We start from the raw sequence: 22,273 nt of genomic DNA, 5'->3' as shown, positions 1-22,273 counted from the left end.
CCCCACATGTGACCCCATTTTGGAAAGAAGACACCCCAAGGTATTCCGTGAGGGGCATATTGAGTCCATGAAAGATTGAAATTTTTGTCCTAAGTTAGCGGAAAGTGAGACTTTGTGAGAAAAAAACAAAAAAAAAATCAATATCCGCTAACTTATGCAAAAAAAAAAAAAATTCTAGGAACTCGCCATGCCCCTCATTGAATACCTTGAGGGGGGTCTTCTTTCCAAAGTGGGGTCACATGTGGGGTATTTATACTGCCCTGGCTTTTTAGGGGCCCGAAAGTGTGAGAAGAAGTCTGGGATCCAAATGTCTAAAAATGCCCTCCTAAAAGGAATTTGGGCCCCTTTGCGCATCTAGGCTGCAAAAAAGTGTCACACATGTGGTATCGCCGTACTCAGGAGAAGTTGGGCAATGTGTTTTGGGGTGTCATTTTACATATACCCATGCTGGGTGAGAAAAATATCTTTGTCAAATGCCAACTTTGTATAAAAAAATGGGAAAAGTTGTCTTTTGCCAAGATATTTCTCTCACCCAGCATGGGTATATGTAAAATGACACCCCAAAACACATTGCCCAACTTCTCCTGAGTACGGCGATACCAGATGTGTGACACTTTTTTGCAGCCAAGGTGGGCAAAGGGGCACATATTCCAAAGTGCACCTTTCGGATTTTGCAGGGCATTTTTTACACATTTTGATTGCAAAGTTCTTCTCACACATTTGGGCCCCTAAATTGCCAGGGCAGTATAACTACCCCACAAGTGACCCCATTTTGGAAAGAAGACACCCCAAGGTATTCCGTGAGGGGCATGGCGAGTTCCTAGAATTTTTTATTTTTTGTCGCAAGTTAGTGGAATATGAGACTTTGTAAGGAAAAAAGAGAAAAAAAAAAAATCATAATTTTCCGCTAACTTGTGACAAAAAATAAAAAATTCGAGGAACTCGCCATGCCCCTCACGGAATACCTTGGGGTGTCTTCTTTCCAAAATGGGGTCACTTGTGGGGTAGTTATACTGCCCTGGCAATTTAGGGGCCCAAATGTGTGAGAAGTACTTTGCAATCAAAATCTGTAAAAAATGACCGGTGAAATCCGAAAGGTGCACTTTGGAATATGTGCCCCTTTGCCCACCTTGGCAGCAAAAAAGTGTGACACATCTGGTATCGCCGTACTCAGGAGAAGTTGGGGAATGTGTTTTGGGGTGTCATTTTACATATACCCATGCTGGGTGAGAAAAATATCTTGGTCAAATGCCAACTTTGTATAAAAAAATGGGAAAAGTTGTCTTTTGCCAAGATATTTCTCTCACCCAGCATGGGTATATGTAAAATGACACCCCAAAACACATTCCCCAACTTCTCCTGAGTACGGCGATACCACATGTGTGACACTTTTTTGATGCCAAGGTGGGCAAAGGGGCACATATTCCAAAGTGCACCTTTCGGATTTCACCGGTCATTTTTTACAGATTTTGATTGCAAAGTACTTCTCACACATTTGGGCCCCTAAATTGCCAGGGCAGTATAACTACGCCACAAGTGACCCCATTTTGGAAAGAAGACACCCCAAGGTATTCCGTGAGGGGCATGGCGAGTTCCTAGAATTTTTTATTTTTTGTCGCAAGTTAGTGGAATATGAGACTTTGTAAGGAAAAAAGAGAAAAAAAAAAAATCATAATTTTCCGCTAACTTGTGACAAAAAATAAAAAATTCGAGGAACTCGCCATGCCCCTCACGGAATACCTTGGGGTGTCTTCTTTCCAAAATGGGGTCACTTGTGGCGTAGTTATACTGCCCTGGCAAGTTAGGGGCCCAAATGTGTGAGAAGTACCTTGCAATCAAAATGTGTAAAAAATGGCCTGCAAAATCTGAAAGGTGCACTTTGGAATGTGTGCCCCTTTGCCCACCTTGGCAGCAAAAAAGTGTGACACATCTGGTATCGCCGTACTCAGGAGAAGTTGGGGAATGTGTTTTGGGGTGTCATTTTACATATACCCATTTTGGAAAGAAGACACCCCAAGGTATTCCGTGAGGGGCATGGCGAGTTCCTAGAATTTTTTATTTTTTGTCGCAAGTTAGTGGAATATGAGACTTTGTAAGAAAAAAAAATTAAATAAAAATCATCATCATTTTCCGCTAACTTGTGACAAAAAATAAAAAGTTTTTTATAAAAAGTTTTTTACCTTAGGGTGTCTACTTTCCGAAATGGGGTCATTTGTGGGGGTTTTCTACTGTTTGGGCATTGTAGAACCTCAGGAATCATGACAGGTGCTCAGAAAGTCAGAGCTGTATCAAAAAGCGGAAATTCACATTTTTGTACCATAGTTTGTAAATGCTATAACTTTTACCCAAACCATTTTATTTTTGCCCAAACATTTTTTTTTATCAAAGACATGTAGAACAATAAATTTGGCGAAAAATTTATATATGGATGTCGTTTTTTTTGCAAAATTTTACAGCTGAAAGTGAAAAATGTCATTTTTTTGCAAAAAAATCGTTACATTTTGATTAATAACAAAAAAAGTAAAAATGTCAGCAGCAATAAAATACCACCAAATGAAAGCTCCATTAGTGAGAAGAAAAGGAGGTAAAATTCATTTGGGTGGTAAGTTGCATGACCGAGCGATAAACGGTGAAAGGAGTGTAGTGCCGAAGTGTAAAAAGTGCTCTGGTCATGAAGGGGGTTTCACCTAGCGGGGCTGAAGTGGTTAAATCAGGTTTTTATGTTGCACATATTTTTTATGAATTTTTGGTGATGTTATTTTTAATTTTCCTATCACTTTAAATAATCTTAAAATCCTGCAGTTTTTACACTGGCCACTAAGCCTAATAATACAGTAGGTAGAACTTGGTCTATATAGATAACCTATATAGATAACCTATCATCATTATTATAGACAGGATTACAATGACAGGTATCACCTTTGTATAGATAACACAGGATCTACCATACACAATAGGTGATATCACCGCTTATCTTCTCCTTCCTGACCTCTGAACAGGTCACAGTGCATGCCTAGAAAACTCCCCCTCCTGTCCATTGTGTCTACGGCCCATGGGGCTGCCATAAAGTATCTGTCTAAATGCTGTTAACAACTCGGGCAAGATGGCAGCCCCCGCAATCATGTTCAGGGAACGGAATTTAAAAAAATTTACAATCAGAAAATAAAAATAGATCAGAAAAAAGGATATGTGTCACTAGCAAAAGAATATATGTGACACTTTCCCTTTAAAATAAATCGGCTTTCCTGTAACATCTGGTGGATAGAGCGTAACCTGCCACTCCTCACATAGCAGAGTCCAGGGTGAAGCCATCTTCCTGTCCTACACTTTCACTTTTATATTTCTATATATGATATGAATACAACTGAATATCAGCTTCAGGGCTCATGCACATGACTGTTGTTGTTTTGCGGTCCGCAAAAAAGGGATAAGCAAAAAATACGGATGACGTCTGTGTGTATTCCATATTTTGCGGAACGGAACAGCTGGCCCTTCATAGAACAGTACTATCCTTGTCTGTAATGTGGACAATAATAGGACATGTTCGATTTTTTGCGGAACAGAAATACGGACATACGTAAACGGAATGCACACGGAGTAACTTCTGTGGTTTTTTTTGGCGGACCCATTGAAGTGAATGGTTCCACATATGGTCTGCAAAAAAAACTGAACAGACACGGAAAGTAAATACGTTTGTGTGCATGAGCCCTCACTCAGATTGTGACATTTCCCCTAATTGTATTCTTCCAAGCCTTTAACCCTTAGGGCAGTGATGGAGAACCTTTTAGAGACCGAGTACCCACACTGCGACCCAAAACCCACTTATTTATCGAAAAGTGCCAACACGGCAGTGTAACCTGACTACTGAAAAATAATGGCCACGTTAAGCTGTGGGGCGTGGCTTAAAGGATAACTCATATTTTCACTCAAAAGTCTATTTTCATATATGTTGTTGCTGCTGTGGTGATAATCCATAATCACTAATTATTGTGTTCACATACCACTTGTTAATAAGATTCCATCCATAGCAACAGCTCCTCACAAGACTTCTTTAAAACTATCTTCTCAAGATGGCTGCCAATGCCCTTACCCTGAGGCTAAGACCTCCTTTCCTAAATACCCAGAATTCATTCTGCTCATCTCGGGAACGCGCAGCCTTACCCCAACCAATCAGCTTTCTCCAGACTTAAACACGCCCTCTTCCTCCTGAGTGGTTGATTGCAAATATTCAAATTTTTATCGCGAATATCGGCACTATCCCGGTCTGACGGGAGCGCGCACGCAGCGGTCGGGACTTCCCACTACTACGTCCTCCGTCTTCTGTATATAGAAGATAGGAGATGGGGGACATCTAGCAACGCTGTTTTAGCCGCACCACTGAAATGCCTGGGGGAGGAAAGAACATGCTGCAATTACTATGTAATTCAATACCTATACAAAAGTATTAACTAAGGAACTAAGGTAAACCTAGTCAGACCAGTCCCATTACATAAAAAGAAAATATGACAGTTACCCTTTAAAACAGGCCCCAGTAAAATGATTGCCCCCGTTAAATCCTCCTAGTATTAAAAATGTCCCATTAGTGGCTCCTAGTATTAATAATGCCCCAGTAGCAGACATCCCAACCTGCAAAAACTCATTTCAGGGAGGTGCACTTCTCATTTCAGGGAGTTTTTTTTTTTTTCACGAACTTTTTATTACATTTTCCAAACATATGAAGTATCTGCACACTTTGCTCTATGGTGTGGAGGACCGGGCTCATTACCCTGCCCCAAATTATCATATTTATATATATGATTAAAGCATCCAGGGAGTGTGAATTTAACACTGGGGTAAATAATATAATTAAAATGGAGGGTTAAATGTGTAAATGTATTTAAAAAAAAAAAAAAAGCATCTCTCTCAATAGTTATATAGCTACTGAATGAGACAGAAGGGATGCCTTTAACATATATATCTCCTTGAGAAGCCAATTTGACCCTAAAGGGTTAATTCAACCTGTAATCTAAACTCTGTCCTGTCACTTCTCTTATCTCTCTGCTCTGCTATCTGACTGAGATAAACCTTTCCGGGAGATATTGTTTCACATGCGGGTGTCAGGGAGCCGCTATCTAATAGCGGGAGACTCCCTGAACCTCCGGGAGAGTTGAGATCCCTGCAGTAGTTGCACTCAGTATTAATAAGGCTCCTACTAATAGCCCCCCAGTATTAATAAGGTCCCAATTAGTGGCCCCCGAGTATTTATAATGCCTTATTAGTGGCCCCCAGTTTTAATAAGGACCTCATTGGTGGCCCCCAGTATTACTAAGGCCCCCATTAGTGGTCCCCACCATTAATAATGCACCATTAGTGTCCCCCAGTATTAAGGTCCCCCTTGGTGGCCCCTACCATTAATAATGCTATTAATAATGCCCAATTAGTGGCCCCCAGTATTAATAAGGCTCTCATTAATGGCCCCCACTATTACTAATGCCCCATTAGTGTCTCCCAGTATTAATAAAGTCCCATTTGTAGCGCCCAGTATTAATAAGGCTCCAATAATGGCACCCAGTAAAATGAATTAGTGCCCCCCTAGTATTACTTTTCCTCCATTAGTGGCTCCCAGTATTAATAATGCCTCCCATTAGAGGCCACAGTATTATTTATGCCCCCTTCCCAACACTTCTTGTGAAAAAAATAAAACCTCATCCATTTGATCGCACGGTGGTGAACACTCGCAACTCACTGGGAGCTCAGGACAAGACCTGCCCTCCATCATGATGACGTTTCGCAGGCCCTGCTGCTTCCAGTCAATGCTGGGAAACATCATCACGCTGGAGCACAGGTCCTGTCCTGCGCATCCACTGAGCAGCGAGTGTTTCCTGCGGTGCGATTGTATTCATGTGATTTTAGAAATTGCAGCTAAAGCCATGATACGACCACAATGTTTGGATAATAACTGGATTCAAAACTAAAGGTCATTAGTCTGGTAACAGAATAAGAACTGGGAAATCGAAATCCTCACCATTGGCTCCATGAACCATACGCACAGCTGTATTATGGTGACTAGGGATGAGCGAATCGACTTCGGATGAAACATCTGAAGTCGATTTGCATAAAACTTTGTTAGAATACTGTACGGAGCGAGCGCTTCGTACAGTATTAGAATGTATTGGCTCCTATGAGCTGAAGTTATTACTTTGCGAAGTCTTGCGAGACTTCGGGTAATAACTTCAGAAATTAGCTTTGAAGAAGCTTCAAATTACGCCTCTGAAATAAAGCTCAATCATCTTTATAGTAAACTTTGCCTCATTATTCCTCACTCATTTTCATGGTACAACCATGTATTTTCTGAGGAAACTCTTTCATGATTATAATTTTTAAAGGGGGTTTCCAGGCCTCTTATATTGATGACCTATGCTCAGCACTCCCACCAACAGGGGCGTAGCTATAGGGGGTGCAGAGGTAGCAGTCGCTCCCGGGCCCAGGAGCCCGAGGGGGCCCAAAGACCCTCGCGCCTCAAGTTATAGATCTGGCTGGAGGGAAGGGCTTGGGTCAAGAATTTGGCATGGGGGGGGGAGTTGGGGGTTGGTCTACTGTTTACATTTTTGCCGCAGGCAGCATGAAGGCTATGTGCTTCCCTAGCCACAAAACACTGAGGGAAGCAAGCTGAACCTTTAGACCAGGGCCCTTGAGGCTTTAGCTATGCCCCTGCCCACTAATTAGCTGTTTGAAGCGGCTGTGGTGCTCCGGTGAGCGCTGCAGCCTCCTCACAGCTTACCAGGCACAGGCACGGCATTGCAGCTTAGGCCCATTCACTTGAATAGTACTGAGTCGTGTGACCAATGAACATGATGTCACTGGCCTAGCGCTCACTGGGGGCCTCTTCAAGAGATGATCCTCAGGAGTGCTGGGAGTCTATCGATCAGATATTGAGGACCTATGGGGAGGATAGGTCATACATATATGAAACCCCCTCCCCCAAAAAATAGAAAACAAGTATAATGCATTGTGTTAACAGTGTGCCATTTATTCTTAATCTTCAGCTAATTTCTCATAAGGAAGAAAAGCACAGAAATAAGATAATAATGCACTTAGTAAAGTAGATGCAAGCACTATATATGGACAAAGTCCTCACTCTGATATGATAATATCTGAGACACAGTCAATATATTTTGAGCCCGCCTACCGAACGCCAAGGTGGTCTCAGGTCAGGCGGGTCCTACGCTAAACCTACCTAAGCCGCTGGGCTTCTATGTTCAGGAGCGCAGACGCCGCACATATGGTGTGCTGCTCCTAGTCACCTCCATGTGCATCAAGCAACCAATGGGAGGAGTAGCAAGCACAGCCATATGTACCACCTAATCAAGGCGCTCTATTGGATAGGAAGGGCAAAAGTGCAGAGGAATGCTGCTCCCAGGATAAAATAGGTGCGCATTCACACTGGAAGGTGCCACTCCCTCAAGCAAATACTACATAGACAAAAAAATTCCACAGAAAAAACTAAGATAAAAACAATTATTTCTCATAAAGCTTTTCCCTCCAAGCACAATCAGCAGAGACGTTTCCAGTAAAAGACTAAAGAGATAATGTGCTGCTCAGGGTATCACACCTGTGATCAACCATTACAACTGGTATTATTGCCTTCTTTATACTGAGGCACATTGAATCACTGCCAGTTTTATTGAATGGAGGACAGAGAAAACAAGTAATGGGATTCTTATAGAAACACTTTGGGGTAAGGGTTCACGCAGAAGGTTCCCACAGAGGTGCATGAGCCCTCCCATGTGTCTCAGATTTCATTTGGAGGCATACAGAGGTTTTTTTTTCAACTTCCAAAAATGTATCATGCTCCATAGGATTCTATATGGTCTGAGTCATTGTCCCCTCAAAGGTATCTCCATATACACAAAGTCTGACAGGGCCTGGAGAACAGTGCACTTTGGTGGTGCTGTTCTGACTTAAAGGGAACCTTTCAGGTTAGACATGGTGTCTGAGCTGCAGGTAACATGTTATAGAGCAGGAGGAGCTGAGCAGATTGATATATAGCTTTACAGGAAAAGATTCAGTAAAACAAGTAATTTATCCATTTATGTCTGTGCTCATTCTGGGCTTTGAAGTCCAGGAGGCGGTCCTATCAGTGATTGACTGATTTTTTTGCGGTGTGGAGGCACGGAGAGAACACCACGTAGTGCTTCCGTGGGGTGCCGTGCCTCTGTTACACACCAGACCTTCCAGATTTCGGATTCATTAAAGTGAAGCTGTTTGCGGGCCGCAGTACGGCATAGCCGGGCAACGGCTGTGTGCATGAACCCTAAGTTTGTTTTGTCAGCAAGCACATGGATTTCTGCAGGCCCCGTTCAGATGAATGGAACCAATTTTCAGTTGCAGAAAATTTCTGCAACAAAATCCGCCGTGTGTGTAGGCAATCTCATGATCCAGCAGCAGAGTCCTCATGAGTCACATACACATTTCGTTTTGGATTTTGCTGCAGATTTTCCGCACTGCGATGGGTGAGATCTAGAGTGCAAACCCGCAGGATAAATTGACACGCTGCAGGTCTAAAGTCCTCACCACATGCCAGTGTTCACACTGATTGTGGAGGTTTTGGAATCAAGCATATCTCCTGCAAGTATTGGATCATTTGCACGTGGGTGACACTTCTAGTGAACTGATTTTTGCAGCTTTCACTTTCTCTAAGTGTTCATTTATAAAGGATATCCTGCATCCAGATAGGGAAAAATTCTCCATGGGAGCAAATCAGGAGTCAGGGGTGTGAGAATACACCGGTACCATGTGATTTCTTCAGTCAATGAGTGCTTAGGGTAAAGCGAAACCACATGGAAAGGATCTGTACAATGTCACAAAAGGGCTTTGCCGGGAAATCAGTAGAACAGTTCACAGCACATGCAGTGTAGGTAATACACCTTCATTAACAGCATTCTCCCTACGAACGGGTTCCCTGTATAGGATGCTAGAGTAGAGATAGTAGATATGGGAAATCACAGCCTCTCTCTATACAGATGATGTTTTACAGTATAAGATTCATTTTATGTTACATTTTGATTGCCACGTGATTCTATGTGATCTGCAGTAAATTCCCTTTCAAATAGAAGATTGTGCAGATATATTGATTTAATTTTTTTACCAATTTTTTTATGGAAATATGAAAATTAACCAAAAAGACGTCTGTGGAAAGACTGAAACAGCGGCAACGTGCGGCACATTGGATAGTGTAAGTGTGAGATTATTCTTTTCTACTTGTTTCAGATTTTAAAAGCAAAGTGTAACTGTACTTTCATAAAACTTTTAAAGGGGTTGTCCGGGCTTTTAATATTGATTACCTATCCTCAGCACCCCCGCCAATCAGCTGTATGAAGGGAAGGCCCGCGCTGTGCATGCGTGCCATGTCCCTTTCTGCTCGCCATAGACATAGCAGCAGCAGACAGCAAGAAAGAAGGGAGACGGCACGTGCACACCGCGCGGGCCTTCCCTTCATACAGCTGATCAGCGGGGGTGGCGGCTGTCGGATCCCCGCCAATCTTATATTGATGAACTATCCTGAGGATAGGTCATCAATATTAAAATCCCGGAGAACCCCTTGAATAGGTCATAGTAAAGTTTTAAAAGTAATGATCGTGGGGGTCGGAGTGTGGAGACCTCAGGTTATCACAAAAATGAGGAGTTAGAATCGCTCACATAGAGCGCTGTGTCTTCTCGTTGCTCAAGATGGGCTCAATAGAAAGTCTATTAGTCTGTCTTCAGTCTTTCTTCAGCAGCGGGCAGAGATAGCACTCTGAGTGCTTGTAAGGGTTCATATACACGACCGCAAAAAACGGATCTGCAAAAAATATAGATGAACAGAACGGAACAGCTAGCCCCTAATAGAACAGTCCTATCCTTGTCTGTAATGCGGACAATAATAGGACATGTTCTATGTTTTTGCCGAACGGACATATGGAAACAGAATGCACAGGGAGTAACTTTAGTTTTTTTTGCGGACCCATTGAAATGGTTCCGCATATGGTCCGCAAAAATCCCAGAATGGACACAGAAAGAAAATACGTTCGTGAGGCAGGAGATGTGTGGCTGTTTAGGCATAGCATGTGGCGTTACAACACATGTTTACATATATACACCATATATATCCAACACACATACACATAAATACACCATATACACGGTACACTTACATAAATACACCATATATACACTACACAGACATACCACCCAACTAAAGAGCTAAACTATCAGTGGCACGCAAAGCAATGGAAGCGAACATCTCCAGCTGGCCTGCCACTGCCAGAACACTGGATCGGGATTCAGACGTTAACACGGTTCTCCAATCCAGTTGTAATTTTATCAACCGGATCTGGAGAACTGGAGGGAACCGGCTGAATCCCATGCCTGTATATACTGCCTCTGGCCATAATTTCCTGCTCCACTTGTTGATGTTGATGTGCACCTTGCCTCACAGCAACCATTCCAAGGAGTGGCCAACATGAAAGTACAAGGCAGGGATGTCTTTTTTTGAGAAATTATGGCGGCTAGGTATCTTCCATCAAGGCTCAGTGCATGTTATAAGTTTACTAAAGGCAGTGGAATCCACTAGGTGGTATGGCAGTGACTGCACTGCTAGCTTCCTGTGGACACATTTTGTTCTGGATGACTGATGATGGAACAGAGGAGCCAGAGCAAGAGAGGCAGCAGCTGATGATGTTGATGGCAACCATGAGGACAGTGTGGCGTAGCCACTACAATGATGACTGGGTTGAGCAGGACTGTTCAGTTTTGACTGCATTAGATTACATAGGACCCTAATTACAAAACCTGAGAATGGCGTCTGTGAAAGAGACCCAGGAGACCTCTGGCAACACCCACTGAAAATAAACAATCCCATGCAGGCTTCTGTAGTGGGGCGCAATTAATATATATATTAAACAAATCTGTTGGCCATTAACAGCCTTTATAGGCCTCAAGTTTCTTTCCGCTAAGCAGCTACAAAGAATCTTCCCGGAGCTGATCTCAAGAGTAAAGCAGCCTTCAATGTATATGTACCCCAGCCCCTTTTCCTGCTCCCCTCAGGTGGGATACCAGGTTGAAGACGAGAGCCCAATACTAATGAATTCATCTGTATTGAAATTGAAAATTCAGAGCACGGAAAACCCTGCCCCATCAGAACAAAGACTCTGCTCCCAAAATTGATTTGGATAGACAGTTGTCTAATTATTATTTTAGCACAACACAAGAGTTTTTACCTCAGAGCCAGAGCTGTGTCTCCTCAGCAAAGCCGCAGTCAGTTTCTGTGGCATCTCAGAAGAAGAAGTAGCAACAGGAACATATAAAAAAAGTGACCCAGGGAGTATCTGGGCTGTTTTGGATTTTCTCTCTTTTCAGTTAGTTGGGGGAGCTGAAAGACTCCTTATCTCTGCTCTCTAACATTATAAACACTCATTATAGCTCAGTTTCTATCTTACTAATAAGAAGCTTGCTTAAATAAGTGTTTAGAGATAAGGTTCATTAGATGACCGTCCGAAAGTGAAAGTACCAGTCACACAGTAAAAAAAAAAACAGTTAACCCCTTTGTGACAGGCTCAATATTCTTAATAAATGTCAATTGCAAATATAATTTTTAGCCAAAAATGAGTAAAATGCGATCATAAACAAATTGCCTACGAAGAGGTACTGTCACCGCCAGTTCTGTGAGAAGGTCTGTTCTTCTCTACCTTTTGCATGACGTTCTTTGTTTTGGTTTCACTTTGTCATCTCCTTTCCTTCTCCCAGCTGTCACCTAGTTACACTAATTGTCTCCCTTTATATTCCCTCCCATACTGCCTCACTTTGCGGTTTATACTACTTCCTGGATGAGTTGTTCACTGCTGGAGGCTGCTACTGCTGATTCCTCAGATATGTCTTTTTCCTTTATTAGTGTTTCCTTGCTGGCTTGATTCTAGGTGACCCTGACTCCGTCCGTATTAAGTGCAGGGAGCCGGTGGTCGTGTCCCCTCACTATTATAGGGTTTTCAGGTGTCACACAGTATTAGGTACGTGGGCATGCTGTCATGACCTCGGTGTGTGCCGCAACATTTTCGCCGCGCATGCTGGTTGCCGGTGGCAACTTGTTTTTATGCATGTGTGTGCGCTTTCCCTTTAAGGATGTTTCCTTTCCCTGCTTTGGTGTGCATGGGGTTAAGGTGTGCTTGGTAGGTGTGGTGGGTGTGACCTCAGGCCTCCTTATATGTTGGTGTGGTGGAGCCTGAAGGTCAGTTTGATTTTGCTTCAGTCTGTGTAGGAGCTTTGCTCCCTGGCTGAATGATTGTCTGTGTGAGCTATCCCTATTTGTTATTCTGTTTCCTTTGCTGTGTCTGTTGTCCCCTCCGGTGTGTTTCTGTCATTCCCCCCCCCCCCACCTGGTGTATGTAGTTATGGTGTGGGTTTTGCTTGGAGGTTTGATTGTGGTGTGTGATGGCTCCGGAAATGGCGTGCTTTCCCGGAGGGGTTAAGCGAAGGCAAGACTGTGGGTTTCCCAGCTTGGAGTACCCTTTCATCATGGCTGCGGCAGATAAGTGTGGATAGCATTGTTGTGTTGCTGTTACTTACCTGCCGTACTGTTTAGCCCATGGTCTTGCATCATGTTTGCCACTGGGCCTCTGGAGACACCATTCATCCGTGGTGTAGGATGAATGGGTGGTCTCTGCCCTGTCATAAGGCCTAGGGCTTTGCAGGGATAGCAGGGTTGGTGAGCATGAGCCCCCTTACCTTCTGAGGCGGCTCATGCGTTGGGAGTCTAGGGAGAGTTCAGGGTTGCAGTAGGAGGTGACCTGCTCCCTGTTCCCTGCTATCTGGCGTTGCAGCCATTGTCATTGCACGGTGGGGGGTTCTCCCCACTCCCTGCTGTGACACATGCAATCGTCTACCATAAAGACCTTTGCATGGGCATAGCAGTCAGGGAGAGCTCTAGGGGTTTTATAGGGCTCACCCATATGCTCCTTAGTTTGGGATCAAGCCACTCGGATGTTTATTTATAAGTTCCAGCTTTCTGCAACACCATCCGTTACAGGTACACAGCCTTTAAAGGGAACCTGTCGCCGGGATTTTGGGTATAGAGCTGAGGACATGGGCTGCTAGATGGCTGCTAGCACATCCGCAGTACCCAGTCCCCATAGCTCCGAGTGCTTTTATTATGGGAAAAAAACGATTTGCTACATATGCAAATGAACCTGAGATGAGTCCTGTCCCTGACTCATCTCTAGTACAGGACTCATCTCAGGTTCATTTGCATATGTAGAAAATAGTTTTTTTTACACAATAAAAGCACACAGAGCTATGGGGACGGGATATTGCGGATGTGCTAGCGGCCATCTAGCAACCCATGTCCTCAGCTCTATACCCCAAATCCCGGTGACAGGTTCCCTTTAAGTTAAAGTTCCCTTGTTCAACTGTATTATCTCCAGATTTTCATTAGCGGCTGCACTACTGCTACACACGCCATCTCCCCCATAGTATTTCTTTATGCCTCCTGCCTTGGACCTCACGATTCTCAACACCAAAGGCACCCCATCCATCATCAGGTAGGAGGCATCAGGTAGTAGACCAGGCTGTTCCCTGAGGGGAAGAAAGGGTGCCTCCCTCCCTTCACTGTGTGTGCACAGCCCAGGGAGTGCTGAAGTGGAATGGTATTACACCATGAGTAATATCACCTCCATCTGCTACCACCACTCCTATTCTCCCCAGCTTGCTCCCCCATTGTGGGCTTCTGCTCATTACACATACCTAAGCACACAAGTCATTCTACCAAAGAATGATTAAAGAAGAATAAAGTTTTGGAATGGGCTAGTCAAATTCCTGACCTTAATCCAACAGAAATGTTGTGGAAGGACCTGAAGTGAGCAGTCTTATGGGAGGAAACCCACCAACATAACAGTGGTGAAGCTGTTTTGTAGAGAGGAATAGGCTAAAATTCCTCAAACAACAGTTACCGGAAACATCCAGTTGCAGTTATTGCTGCACAAGGGGGTCACTTCGGATACTAAAATCAAAGGTTCCCATTACTGATGGTAGATTCTGATTCACCCTGTTTGGACGAATCCAAATAATGTTTGTGTTTACATTAAATATAATGTGATACTGATCACCATATCGATGATTTAATATATTTTCCCCACTGCAACCGAATAAGCAAGGCCACTAGTAACACCGAACTGTATTAAGGAATGAATTCGATCTACCATCACTATTTGGCCTCATGCACATGGCCGTTGTTTTGGTGCGCATCCGAGCCGCAGTTTTGGTGGATCGTATGCGGACCCATTCACTTCAATTGGGCCGCAAAAGATGCGGACAACACTGTGTGTGCTGTCCGCATCCGTTACTCCGTTCTGTGGCCCCGCAAAAAAAATATAACAGGTCCTATTCTTGTCCGCACTTTGCGGACAAGAATAAGCAATAAGCAGTTATATTAAAGGCTGTCCGTGCCGTTCCACAAATTGCGGAACAAGCACAGACGCCATCCGTGTTTTGCGGATCCGCGATTTGCGGACCGCAAAAGTGTGCATGTAGCCTTAAACATACTTTTTTCACTCAGTATTGGATATTGGATCTTTCCTCATTAAAGTGGTTCTCTGGGAATTAAGAAAATGAAAATATTTAAATATTACTTTATAATAAATATATTCCCAAATACCTTTCATTAGTTACAATGGCTCGTTTAGTCTAGGGAGCAATCATTATGGGAAATAAAATGGCCGCCGTCCCATTAGTGCACAGAAAACATGTCCTAATCACACAGGAGGACAAGTTACTTAATGACACTGAGCTTAAGAGCTGCCTCATCCTCCTCTCTGCTCTACTTGTCAGGGATTATGTTGCTGAATACAGTTTAATCTGATCTTCAGCTGAATCTCTGTAGGAATGAAATTCATGAGGAGACATGAAGTACAGAGAGGAGGTGGGGATGTGGCTGATGAGCAGCAGCACTTGTGTGCAGTCTCCATTACCACAGCCACAGTCTGCCCTGTCCATCCTCCCTGTGCTAAATTCCACAGAGATTCGGATAAAGTTCTTATCTGCTGTATTCAGGATCATAATCCCTGACCAGTAGGGCAGACAGGAGGCTGAGGCAGCTCTTTGGCTCAGTGTTGTGAAGTAATTTGTCCTTCTGTGTGATTAGGACAGGTTCTGTATGTACTAATAGGATGGTGTCCATTTTGTTTCCCCTGACGATTGCTCCCCAGACAAAATGAGCCATTTTAAATAATGAAAGGTATTTGGGAATTTATTTATTATAAAGTATTTTCATTTTCTTAATTACCAGAGAACCCCTTTAATTGACTAAGGGCTGTAATAGACAGGCAGATGGTCTGCCATATAAATGTTAATGAGTGTTCATAGTAATGATGATCTGGCAGTGTAATACTGCCACACTCATTCATCGGGCAATCCAAATCTTTCACCAGGTTTAAAGATCATCATTTGCAGGCAGCAGATCATGCTGTGTAATCACGATCTGCTGCTGGCAAATAATGATTCAGTATGGGGAGGAGTGATGGCATAACAATCGCTCCTCCCTACACTGAGGAGGAGATCGCTGCATGTAATAGCCTCCCTCTCAACAATCGCTTGCCTGATTTTGCTGTCTAATACAGCCTTTAAGGGGTCGTCTGGGTTCAGAGTCGAACCCGGATATTACCTCTTCTTTACTCATTTACTATGTACGAGTGGAGCATTTCCTTGCTCCGCTGCTCCTCCTTGCATTGCGCAAGACAGGGTCTATTTGTTTACTGCCTGTGATGTACTGGGCTTCTCCTCACTATAGCACTGCCCTAGACTGTTCTAGAGGTGAGTACTAATAGTACCCGCCTCTATAACAGCCTAGGGAAGCGTTCTAGAGCACCTATCTGTGCCGGTGACGTCACCGGGCTCACTGCTAGGCGGAAGTCTCCATCTAGCATAGTGAGGAGAAGCCCAGTACATCACCCGCAGTAAACAAATAGACCTTGCCCTGTGCAATACAGCGCAAGGCAATGAGGAGCATTGGAGCAAGGAAATGCTACGATGCTCCACTCATACATAGTAAATGAGTAAAGAAGAGGTTATATCCGGGCTCGGGCAACCCCTAACATTTTTTACTCATTTGTTTGATTTGGTCATCTTTTCTACTTTTAGGACTTGTGTGAAAAACTTGTGTAGTTTTAGGTCAAATTTAGACAGAAATATTGAAAATTATGAACACTTCACAAACTTTCAGGCTCCACTGTATACCCTGCTACAGAACCCAAAATAAAGGGTGTACCACCTTGGCTGTGTGATCATTGACCAAGCACCGCTCATAGTTTTGTACATTGACAGTCTCAGCTCAATCGCACTGTTTCCTAGGTGTTCTTTTTTCATTTTCCGGTAGTGTAAAACCCTTCTGTCCAGTCCAAGTATCAGATTTTTATGTAAGTAATTTAGGGTAGTAAACGATTATTTTAGAAATCGAGTATTCTATCGATTATTTTTACGATTAATCGAGTAATCTTATAAGAAAAAATAAATTAATAGACTGTTTTCCTTTATAAAAACTCATCAGACCCCCTACCATTAGTCCCCAACACCCTTCGCCCCCCCCCCCCCTGTGTGATCAGCTTAGGTACTTCAGTTCCCCCCAGTGCCTTCAGCTCCACTCCCCCAGTGCCTTCAGCTCTCCCCCACCCCAGAGCCATCAGCTCTCCCCTCTTGTGTCAGCAGCTCTCCCCCCCTTGTGTCAGCAGCTCTCCCCCTCGTGCCAGCACAGCCCCCCCCCCCCCCTTGTGCCAGCAGCTCCCCCCCCATGTGTCAAATCATCCTCCCCCCTGCTCCTCCTGACACCCGGAGTGCACAGCGTCATTGGTTGCTATGTAATAGCAGTAATAGCAAGCGCTTCACTCCCGCTCCGTGGTCACGTAATACAAACGAATCTTCAATGCAAAAAATTAGCATCTTGGATTTTTGGGTGTCGAATTACTCGATTCAATCGAGTAATCGTTTCAGCCCTAAAGTGATCAGACCTCCTATTGTACGATACTCCTATAATAGGTTTATATACATTCACAGTATACTTGGAATAATCCCATCAGTTTTTAGTTTTTAAGGAAGGTAACAGCAGTATATTCTGCATTTACTATCGTGTGATGTACTGTGTCATTTCTATGAGGAAAATCAATAATGCTGATTCTGAAATGATGCTTGATTTGGGCTTGTCTTCATATACACCGAGGGAGCACAGGACATTGGATGCAAAGTGAGACCCATGAAAGGACTTAGAGTGGTTGGCCGCTATATAATGGCTAGTAACAAACATTATTAAACTGATGTCCAATAGTTTAATGTGAATAATTCATGGAGGGTCCTGTCCATCAGTGGCCTTCGTTCACTTACAATGGGGATGGATTATCGACCATCACTTGTCTAAACTAGTTAAAAGCATTAGCCACTAGGTGGCGCTAAAGCATCATGCTAGTACTGGATTTCATTTTCTCAACCATACATTCTATAAAGTGTGTACAACAAGCATGTCAAACTCAAAGGCTAACATGGGCCAAAAAAACTAAATTTAAGTTTATGTGGGCCGCATCAAAAAAAAAAAAAAAAACGGGAACGGGAAGCCGCAGGTGTCGTTATGACGTAATGATGCTCGCAAAAATATTGTGGTTACTAGGAAACCAGCTAAACCGCAAGACCAAGCCGACGTGGCAACTAGGTAATAAATCAACAAATATCAAAAAGTGAAAATGTATTCACGATAAAACCACCAAGGAGGAATGATTATTATATATATATATATATATATATATATAATATATATATATATACACAAATATTAAACTTCACTATAAGACGCGCCTAGGTTTTTGAGGAGGAAAATAAGAAAAAAATATTTTTAACCAAAAGTTGTGCTTTTGGTGGGCTTTGAATTAATGGTGGTCTGTGCGTGACACTATTATGGGGGATCTGTGGATGACGCACTGTCATGTGGGGGATCTGTGGATGGCACTGTTATGGGGGACCTGTGGATGGCACTGTTATGGGGATCTGTGGATGGCACTGTTATGGGGGATCTGTGGATGGCACTGTTATGGGGGATCTGTGGATGGCACTGTTATGGGGGACCTGTGGATGGCACTGTTATGGGGGACCTGTGGATGGCACTGTTATGGGGGATCTGTGGATGGCACTGTTATGGGGGATCTGTGGATGGCACTGTTATGGGGGATCTGTGGATGGCACTGTTATGGGGGACCTGTGGATGGCACTGTTATGGGGGACCTGTGGATGGCACTGTTATGGGGGACCTGTGGATGGCACTGTTATGGGGGACCTGTGGATGGCACTGTTATGGGGGATCTGTGGATGGCACTGTTATGGGGGATCTGTGGATGGCACTGTTATGGGGGATCTGTGGATGGCACTGTTATGGGGGATCTGTGGATGGCACTGTTATGGGGGAATCTGTGGATGGCACTGTTATGGGGGATCTGTGGATGGCACTGTTATGGGGGATCTGTGGATGGCACTGTTATGGGGGATCTGTGGATGGCACTGTTATGGGGGATCTGTGGATGGCACTGTTATGGGGGATCTGTGGATGGCACTGTTATGGGGGATCTGTGGATGGCACTGTTATGGGGGATCTGTGGATGGCACTGTTATGGGGGATCTGTGGATGGCACTGTTATGGGGGATCTGTGGATGGCACTGTTATGGGGGATCTGTGGATGGCACTGTTATGGGGGACCTGTGGATGGCACTGTTATGGGGGACCTGTGGATGGCACTGTTATGGGGGACCTGTGGATGGCACTGTTATGGGGGATCTGTGGATGGCATTGTTATGGGGTGGGGGATCTGTGGATGGTGCTGTTATGGGGGATCTGTGGATGTCATTGTTATGAGGTGGGGGATCTGTGGATGGAACTGTTATGGGGTGGGATATCTGTGGATGGTACTGCTATGGGGTGGGATATCTGTGGATGGCATTGTTATGAGGTGGGGGGATCTGTGGATGGAACTGTTATGGGGGGGATCTGTGGATGACACTGCTATATGTCATCCACAGATCCCCCTCATAACAGTGTCCCCCAATACACCGGCCCTCTGCTCACCGAAGTATTTATAAACGTGAATCCTTATCCTGTTATTAAGTTGAACTAACGCTGCCCTCTCCCATGTTCCCATGTGCCCCTGTATCCCCACATGACTTACGAACACGCTTCCATAGCAGGCAGAGCGGACGGCACCAGTAACGTCACTCACTGACGTCGCGCGTCTGCTCCGCCTGCTTCATTCATAAAGTGGGCGGAGCAGGCGCTCGACGTCAGTGAGTGACGTTACTGCTGCTGTCCTCTCTGCCTGCTATTGAAGCTTAAGTAAGGGGGACATGGGAACATGGGAGAGGGCAGCGTTAGTTCAACTTAATAACAGGATAAGGATTCACGTTTATAAATACTTTGGTGAGCGGCGGGGCCCGGTGTAAGAGTACAGTGACTGCACCGGGCCCCGCCCCTAGTTACGGACTCCAGCCCCTCCTCTCTCCCGGCTCATACATAGCAGTCTGCGATGCTGCATCTTTGCCGGGCCGCAAAGATATTCATTGCGGGCCGCATGCGGCCCGCGGGCCGCATGTTTGACACCCATGGTGTACAATGATTAAAACACAACAGGTTAAATTATACTGTGTATGAAAATGAACGTTTTAATTCATTTTTATTTTATTTAATTCCTCTGTGGGCATTAAGAGAACTTGATTTATACTAGATTAATAGTGGCTCTCCCAAATTATTCCCTTGGGATGGTGCTCTTGTCGGAAGTGGTTCAGCAGCCCACTGGTAGGTATGTAAATGATAAAAGTAAGCAAAGTCGACAGGCACTCTATATCTGGTTTAAGAGGATGTTTATTGATTAATGTTGTACAAGATTTTTATTATTAAAAATATTGATATTTATTTTGAAAAAATATATTGAAAATATATATATATTGTTATTTAATTTGAAAAAATATTTGGGAAATATTATAATATTAAAATGTTGGAATCCCTTATTTGTTATGATAGGGGAAGGGTGGTGTGATCTGGGTACCACGGTGTGACCTGAAAAATATCCCGATGGGGGAGGGGTTGGTGTGGACACCTAGGTGGAGGAGGACTCAATGGTGGAACAAAAATTCTATTCAGTGTGAAACAGAAAAATATTATAAGTTCATATAAAATTTAAAGTGAAAATAGTTGATTTGCAAATTAGTCTAGTGCAAAGTAAAGAAATATTCGGTATGAGAATATTTGATATGAAAGTAATATAAAAGGATCCGATGATATTCAAAAATGTCTCCAAGATATGTCCAAAAGTTAAGAATAAAATGCAGGTATATGTAATATATATATTGGATTTTAATGGATAAAAAATAAAAAATAAATAAAAAATAAAAATAAAAATGAAAGTACAATAAAAATAAGATAGCTGAGAAATAGTCTCTGCAGGTATATCCACATGCGATGATATAGGTGGAACTTGTCTTTAGTTCAAGCCAAGAGATGGTAATGTCATGTTTGCTTACAGTTAGTTGCTGGTGGCGTCCCACACAGTAATTGTACTCACCCTTTGGTTTGAGTTAGGTACCTGTTCGGTGGAGCTCTAGCTGGTGCGCACTATGTGTTCCACGTCTTCTTGCGCTGAATCGGCGTCTGAATAGGCAGTAGTTGATGCGCTGATAGTTTATCCGTGCACGTGGTGTGTTGCGCGCCTTTTTTCACTGAGTCGGCGTCTCATGTGCTTAGTCACGTGGTTGTTAGCCGTTCAGTGAATGACTTTTTCTTTCTATAAGTCGCAAAGATGTTCCAATAGAATTCCAATAAAGATTCTTATGAGGTTCCGATCTTCTCAAGAACTTCTTAGTTGAGGCGTGGGTTTTGGTGGGTAGTCGCAAAATTGTATATGCGAAGTTTGCCAATTGCCATACGCGTTTCGAGGTGTTCCTACCTCTTCATCATGGCCACTGATGAAGAGGTAGGAACGTCGCTAGGATATGCCTCCATTGTCTGATAGGTGCTGGTCCCACCTGTAAAATGAAGCTTGTGGCCACCACCAAGCGTTCCTATTGGCTCACCAAAAATAGCAGGGATTTCGGAATCCACATAGAAATGAATGGGAGTGCACCACCGCTTGCGCAGCCACCGCTTCCATTCACTTCTATGAGGACGTCGGAAATAGCAGAGCCAGTGCCCGGTACGCCCTTCTTCTCTTTGCTGGCTACGTTTACAGAGGTGGAACCTATAAGACAATGGGGGCATATCCTAGCAATATACCCCCATTGTCTGAGATGGGAAAACCCCTTGAACTTCCAATTTAGCAGAACCAACTACCTACAGGAAATGTTGCAGTAAACCATGTTTTAACTGGCAAAGTGGTCATGAAGTTAAAGAGGTTGTAAAAGAATAAAAGAAGTTATACTTGTAAGGTGGCGGCAGCACATATGTTACAGTCTGCTATGTGTTTAGATGGTTACGATTTTAAATAATGTCTTATGTGTTTTCCCCATGCAGGATGGACTGTCGGGGTTGGGATGGTAAATTGTTTGCAATATGTTGGTTATAAAGTAGGATGGTGGTTATTTACTAAGCACTTGCCAGGATAGGAGACATAAAAGAGGGAGAACAACTAGGCCAAAAAGTTGTAGTGAAGTCACTAGGAGGCAAAATAGCAGGGAAGCTCTGGTAGTGCCCTGGTGCCCTGGTAGTGGAACACTGTAGCAAATTTAAAGCATACCTGAGTTTTCAAAAAAAGTTTGCACAATGGCTGTGCTTCTTAGTACTATTATAGCTATAGAGGAATAGGTCTTTTTTGTCCTTCCCCAATGTCTTTTGCAGTCTAATTATAACCCCTCTTCAGCTGCACAGCTAGATGCATTTCTCTCAAAAGCAGGGAGGCGGCTCCCTTCTGTGGAATCTGCCAGCACTGTACTGCTGTGACATCCTTTTCATTACTTCCCCTATATTTGTTTTCAACTCCGGAGCTCACAGAACAGATAAGGAAGGAGAGATCACACTTATAGAAAAGCAGGACGCTCCTGTTATCTTCAGATGCAGTCTAGAAGCAGTTCTTTTATCAGGCTCAGGATCTCAGCTAGCTCTGACATGCTCCCACTTCCTCTCTGCTGTCTTCTGTGTCTCTGTTACCAGTTTAGGGATCTTGTCTGACAACAGACAGTGGACTGCAAATTAGGTGGAAGTGAGACCCCTAGTGGCCATGACTTTACAGCTTTTTTCAGGTGCACACAGGCATAT

General features: G+C 43.7%; 1 protein-coding gene across 2 annotated transcripts in view; it reads left to right on the top strand.

Moving 5' to 3' along the window:
* Positions 1-8,881: 8,881 nt before the first annotated feature.
* The window catches only part of BATF2 (basic leucine zipper ATF-like transcription factor 2), a 32,588-nt gene continuing 19,196 nt past the window's right edge, over positions 8,882-22,273 (top strand). For both annotated transcript variants that reach the window (XM_044270292.1, XM_044270291.1), the window contains exon 1: positions 8,882-9,214. In XM_044270292.1, coding sequence (XP_044126227.1) covers positions 9,146-9,214 — 69 coding nt within the window. In that variant the 5' untranslated portion in view covers positions 8,882-9,145. The remainder of the gene's footprint in view (positions 9,215-22,273) is intronic.

This window comes from Bufo gargarizans, chromosome 10 (assembly GCF_014858855.1).
Source record: "Bufo gargarizans isolate SCDJY-AF-19 chromosome 10, ASM1485885v1, whole genome shotgun sequence".
In the NCBI taxonomy this organism is placed as follows: domain Eukaryota; kingdom Metazoa; phylum Chordata; class Amphibia; order Anura; family Bufonidae; genus Bufo; species Bufo gargarizans.
Note: the sequence above shows the minus strand (reverse complement) of the source record. Positions and strands in the feature narration are given on the sequence as shown.